General features: G+C 50.0%; 1 protein-coding gene across 1 annotated transcript; it reads left to right on the top strand.

The window, feature by feature from the left end:
- Positions 1–372: 372 nt before the first annotated feature.
- On the top strand, positions 373–5,343 carry LOC124961340 (uncharacterized). The gene is given in 5 exon segments (XM_047519941.1): positions 373–745; positions 1,365–1,578; positions 1,920–2,088; positions 3,482–4,287; positions 4,289–5,343. Coding segments are annotated over 5 exon segments (2,064 nt in total). The 3' UTR covers positions 4,791–5,343.
- The last annotated feature ends 657 nt before the right edge of the window (positions 5,344–6,000 follow it).

Raw genomic sequence — 6,000 nt, 5'->3', positions numbered from 1 at the left:
AAATGACCAAGGGATTTAAGTAGACATTGCTACAAGGAAGACCTACAAGTGGTCACTAACAAATGGGCAGAAGCTCCACATCGAGCAGGAGCCTCTCCGAGATTCCCGGTCTTGGGGAGCTCTCCAGATCCTGTCCTTCGGGTTTTCATGGAGAGGTCACTGTGCAAGCATGACTGTAGTCGGGACAGCCATGTCAAACTTGACGGAACAGAGGGCCCTCTCTCCTGCTGGACGTTGTGGGGGAAGCAAGCTCACCCAGAGTCCTTGAGCCTGTCTGTGCAGCACATCTCTCCTCCCAGGGAGCGGGCAGGATCCCCCTGAAACAGGGTTTTCTGATCCACTCGGACAAGGCAAGTCAGAATTTGGGGGGCCATGTCCAAGTCAGGGGAAGATAAGGATCTTCACGACCTCCCTCGGGGAAGGGAACTGGTCTGGAGGCCTGAGAGGGAGTCAAGAGCTGACAGAGGGCAAGACCCAAGCCTATGTGTTTTGATATCTGAACTCTTGTCACTTCCTCTGGCCCATTTTCAACTGTGCTCTTCCTCTAAGGGCACAAGGCCTCCTTTCACTTCCTCAAAGTGCAGCCCTAGATATGGACGATCCTTCTGTGGTCCCTTCTGCACCAAATCAGCGCTCCTTCTCTGGTCCACAGCCCACGTGTCTCTGCTGGAAGGTCTTCCCGCCGGCCCTGGAGAGGTCGAGTACCACCGCAGCTATGGCACACACTCGTGGCGCCATATCCTCAGTATGACTTAGCACACTCGGCATTTCGTTCTTAATTATGGGTTTGATTCATGACCCTGTCCCCTAGAAAGCTATCAGCCTCAGGAGAGGAGACCCACTTCTATGTGAGCTTGTTTTGCACCCACAGCCCACACACTTGAGGCTTTCAATAAATGTTTGCTGAGAGAGGAAGTAAACATTGCCCTGAACCACCTGCAGCCGAGCCTTATATAACCCTTCAAGGAAGTAGGGGTTTTGAGTGCACCCTTCTTAATTTAAATGAGCTTCAGGTTCACTGGAGAACTGGAGCCCAGCAAAAGGTGGCATTGATACTTTATTGACATTTTGAAAATAACAGGCACAATGGAAAGTGCCCCCGATTGATGAGTGGACAGTGATCTAAAAGTTGCTTTGTGCTACTGTTCTCCCCCACAGAAACACAGTGCCTTCTGACCCAGCCCACAAAATCCCACCTACCCCACAGAGTAGTCAAGTTTTTACTGATGGGTACTTGAAGATTGACTGCACTTTAGGACCAGGCATCCACTGAACCTCAGTCCAGAGTGCCCCTCAAGTCCAGACTTTTGAGTCCCTGGGCCCTTTTAATCCCCTATCCTGAAGCATCTCTCTTGGTCTTAAAGCTTTCTATGCCCTGGGCAAAGCAGTAAGAAATGTGCCAGGAGAAGCAACTCGGAAACCAGGAAGGACCTGCCGGCAACCAGAGGAAACTATGGATGGCTACAAGAGGAGCAGGGGTGGGCAAAGGGGACAAGGGCCCAAGAGAGCAGGCTGCAGAGATAGAAGGCCAAGGGCAGGCAAGCTGCGACCCAGCAGGCTCCACAGCCAGGGAGCTGGGTGAGCTGCAGATCAGAGTTGCTCAAGGACTCTTCATTCAAAAACTGCCTTAACTTCAGACCCCTTCATCTCCCACCAAGCACTCTCCAATTCTTGCACCTAATCACTGAAGCGGTGGCAAACTACTACAAAAGCAGATCCTAAATCCAGGGGGAAAGTTTTAGACCATACCTCTGTTCCATTCCCGATGAAAGTGCCCAAAACACAAAGCAAGTCCCAGGGAACAGTGGCAACCGTGGGGCTGAAGCCTCTCAGATGATGCTTGCCACTACTGACCCGGAGGTGGCCTGGAGATTTCAATTTGCTTGGGAACAAATCTGATGGGATTTTCTGTTGGCCAGAAAGCCTTTCAAGAGCAATTGCAGAAGTGCAGCAGTCAAGAGCACAACAAAGGGATCCACTTGGGTGGCTGGAACCCCTCAGCAGAGAGCAGTAGGGAGTATTCGTTATCTTCAGGGATCTGCCAATCTTCCTACCAGGCTCCCAGCTCCACCCATCAGTGCCTGGCAAGTAGATCAATTGGATGGTGAACTTTAGATAAACTCTTAATTCCTTGCCAACATGAGAGCCAGGAAGTGTGTGTGTGTGTGTGTGTGTGTGGTGTGTGTGTGACGCATAAACGTGGTCTAAGAGAGACTGTGCATTAGGGAGGGACTTGATCCACCCCCATGCCCACACACACACACACTCCATGCACTCTTCTGAAAGTCCAGGGGTCATAACCACACTTTTTAAATGCAGGAATCCTAAATGCTTCATTATAAGGGTCCCGGGTTCGGCCATGCAGCTGAGTTCTGGCCTTGGTTTCCCTGACCCCTACACTCCTCTGACTGGGGGTTTTTCCTAGCTGCCAGGGCTCAGGCTGGTGGGAGCTTAGAGTTCAAGTCTGGTTCTCCTGAGAAGTCCTGCAGGAAACAAACAAACAAACAAAAAAACTGTCCATTCTATCTGAGGACACCCTGGCTACTTTCACTCATGATCAAACAATTCCAAAGTGATAGAAGTCATAGCACTTATATAAATGAACTCCTTTCAATCACTGATAGGGTTCCTGAGTGAGTGAAGGGCTGTTTCCAGATTATAAACTACAAAAACCTGTAGAAAGCCATAACTCATCCATTACAAGTCAACATTCCTTTCTATGTACTTAAATGCTATTTGGCTTAACGATGCTAAGTGACAAAAACCTGGAAAAGAGAAGGCTTTGTGAAACAAGGTCAGTGTCATAAAAAAATTAATAGAGAAACGATGTTTTATTTAATGATATTGAATAACTGTTACCATGCTACAGGATAATTGAAGATAAATGAGGGAGATTAACCACGTCAAAGAAATCTCAGCTCTTCTCCTGACAAATGACCCAATTGGGGAATGTTCCTTACCTGCTCTACACCTCAGTTTTCCAAGAAATGGGAGATAAAGCCAGAGCCACAGTAGGTGTTCCTAAGAGAAACAAATCAAATAATGTAGTATAGTGCTTAGCCCAATCAGTACCATCCAACAGACATCAGGACTATTATGAATGTAATTAGTACTAGTTTTACATAAATAAATTGAGTATTTTCAAAGTCATATGGAAGGAAGGAATTGATCAAGGACCTACTTTTCTCAGGTCCTTTAAATTCTGCCTCTCCCTCTTTAGAGATCCTTTATGGGCAAAACTGTGAGACTGGATTTTGACGTTTACCCAGAGGAACTCCTCAGTAGATAACAAAAAAGAGACAAAATCTTCAAGGATCAGATTAATACTTGCAACTCAAGAATTGGCACAAGCTGGGGGCGCGGGCGCGGGCGGGCGGCGGGCGGGGCGCGCGCCCGGCAGGAGCAGCCGCGCGGGAGGAGCGCCAGCCCTCCGCTCGCGCGCCCAACACATCAGGCTGGGGACTGGAGGTAACTGTTGCAGCCAGCCGGAGCTGGGAGGCGACACCGAGTCTCCAGTCCCCAGAGGTGCCCCGGGGAAAAGGAGGAGGCGGTCGCAGCGGTCCGGGGAAAAGTCCCTGCCGTGCCTCTGCTCAGCCAGCATGTCCCGGACTCCGCCGCTCCTGAGCCCGCGCGGCGGGGACCCCGGGCGGCGGCGGTGGGTGCAGGCCTGACGCGCTGCGAGACTGGGGGCTCCCGGGGGTTGGGGAGCGCGAGCAGCCGCTGGCAGTCCGAGTGGGGCGCGCTGAGCCCCGCTGCCACCCGGGGCCGGGGCCACGAGGACGGACGAGCGAGACCCAAAGCCATGAGGTACCGGTCGCCGCCGGGCGGGACGGGATCGCCCCTGGAGTATGAGGATCGGCTACGTGAAGAGCTGCAAGAACCCGCTGCGGCAGGACCCTCCGCGCGGCTGCTGCTTCCACCTCTGCGCTTTTGCAACGTGGAGCCACCGCCGCCGCCGCCGGCCCCCCCCCGGCAGCCGCGGCGCGGCTCCCCCTTCTCCCCGGCGCGCCTCTCGCTGGGCGCCCTGGCCGCCTTTGCCCTCGCCCTGCTGCTCGGCGTGGGGCCCGGGAGCTGGGTTGCCCGGGCGCCCGGCTGCGGACACTGCTGAGCGTGTGCCCTCACGGCCTCGCCCCTCTTCAGCATCGCCTGTGCCTTCTTCTTCCTCACCTGCTTCCTGACGCGGACCAAGCGGGTCCCCGGCCCTGGCCGGAGTGACGGCTCCTGGTGGCTGCTGGCGCTGCCCGCCTGCTGCTACCTGGGGGAGCTGCGGCAGTGGTGGTCTTGGCCTGGGAGGAGGCGGCGGCTGCGGGCAGGTGGTGTTGGTGCTGAGCGGCGTGGGGCTGCTGACGCTCGCGCACCCGCTGTGGCTCGGGCACGGCATCCTGGTGCTGCTCTTCGCCAGCAGCAGGTGGGTCTCCTTCGCCAGCCTAGGGGCGCTGCCCTCCGCCCTCAGGCCGCTGCTCTCCTGCCTGGTCGGGGCCGCCAGATGTCTGCTGTCCCTGAGGTTGGATCACTTCTTTCACATCAGGGAAGCTTCTCACCGTCCCCGTCCCCGGTTGTCCAGCACTGCAGCCGGTCACTGTGGCAGCGGCAAAATGTTCAGGAGACCTTCGTTGCCTTGTATTTCGAGAGAACAGGGGAAACATGAGTGTACTCAAGAAACTCGAGATTTGAATTTGCAGTGTTTTTCATTGATCAAGAAGTTCATCAATCTTTCAACCATGGAATCTTCAGAATATCAAAGAGTTGCATGTTTTCAAGCTTTAGATGAATGGACACTTGAATCCTAGCAACTGAGAGCAAATAGACATACATCAGTATTTGTGTATAAGTACTGACACTTATGTCAGCAGTTTGTCCTGTTTGCCCGGGAACTCTTGTTTAGTAGTGTGTTTACAACGAGGTCTTTCAGTGGAGCAGGGCTACATGACTGAAGAGCTACTCTGTATTGTCTGAGTACATTCTATATACAAACCTTAGCATATTTATTGCTGCTTGTTATTGACATTTACTCTTCTTTATTGTGTTTATTTTCTTTTTCAAAAATGTTTTGTTTCTCTTTGTTAACTAGCAGTAGCTATTGACTGTTTTTAATTATGTTTTTGTGTAGGGAACTGAGTTTGATTCCATGTAAGTTATTGAATTAGATCTGTGAGGCTGATGGGTCATATGATTTGTTTTGAAAAGGGAAGTTCAAGCTTTTGGAGGTAGAATAATCTGACCTTGTCTTGATTAAGACCTGTAATTTCATTGTGCCTTTCAAAGTATTCCGAGTTAAAAAAAAAAAAAAAGAATTGGCACAAGCTACTACCACGTTCTTGGGTAATTTCTACAACAAGTCAAGAGATTTTGCCAATCACCCCATCTTCTCTCAACCCCCAACAATCCCATCCCCTATACAAATATGGAGATTTTACCTCAATCAGACTTACCTCCCAAATAAAAATGTACCCTTTCAAAATTAACCATGCCTAGATTGTTAAATAAATTATCTGTGAATTTCTGTAAAGTTGGAATGAGGCTTAATCCTTTTGGGATTAAGCTGTTTATAGTTCTTCCAATTTGCCATCTGTTTATTTGCATGTCAGTTTCTCAACATATCCTCCATTTATTTACCTGACCTGGAAATTCCTCAGTATCCCTCAAGACACAGTTTGAGTTTTAGCTTTCTTCTACAGTATTCCAGAATGCCCCAGGCATAGTCTACTTCATCTACTGTTTCCATAGCCCTTTGATTTATATTTAAAATCATAGTATTTATTAACTGATTAACATACATATCTCCCCATTAGACAAAAGGTCAGGTGCTGTCTGTTTCTTCCTTATAACTTTTTGTGTACCTACTCCAGGCCTAGAGGAAAACAGGTTCCCATTAAGTGCTATGTGGAGGATGCTGTTGATTATTCTCTCCTAAATTCAATTAATTGATTTTGGATCTGACAAAATATTCACCAAGCAACATATTCTTTATTTACTATTGAAGAATGGATATAAATGAAC

The sequence above is a fragment of the Sciurus carolinensis genome, chromosome 12 (genome assembly GCF_902686445.1).
Source record: "Sciurus carolinensis chromosome 12, mSciCar1.2, whole genome shotgun sequence".
Classification (NCBI taxonomy): Eukaryota; Metazoa; Chordata; class Mammalia; order Rodentia; family Sciuridae; genus Sciurus; species Sciurus carolinensis.
The sequence above is the reverse complement of the archived record's forward strand: the minus strand, read 5'-3'. Positions and strand labels throughout refer to the sequence as shown.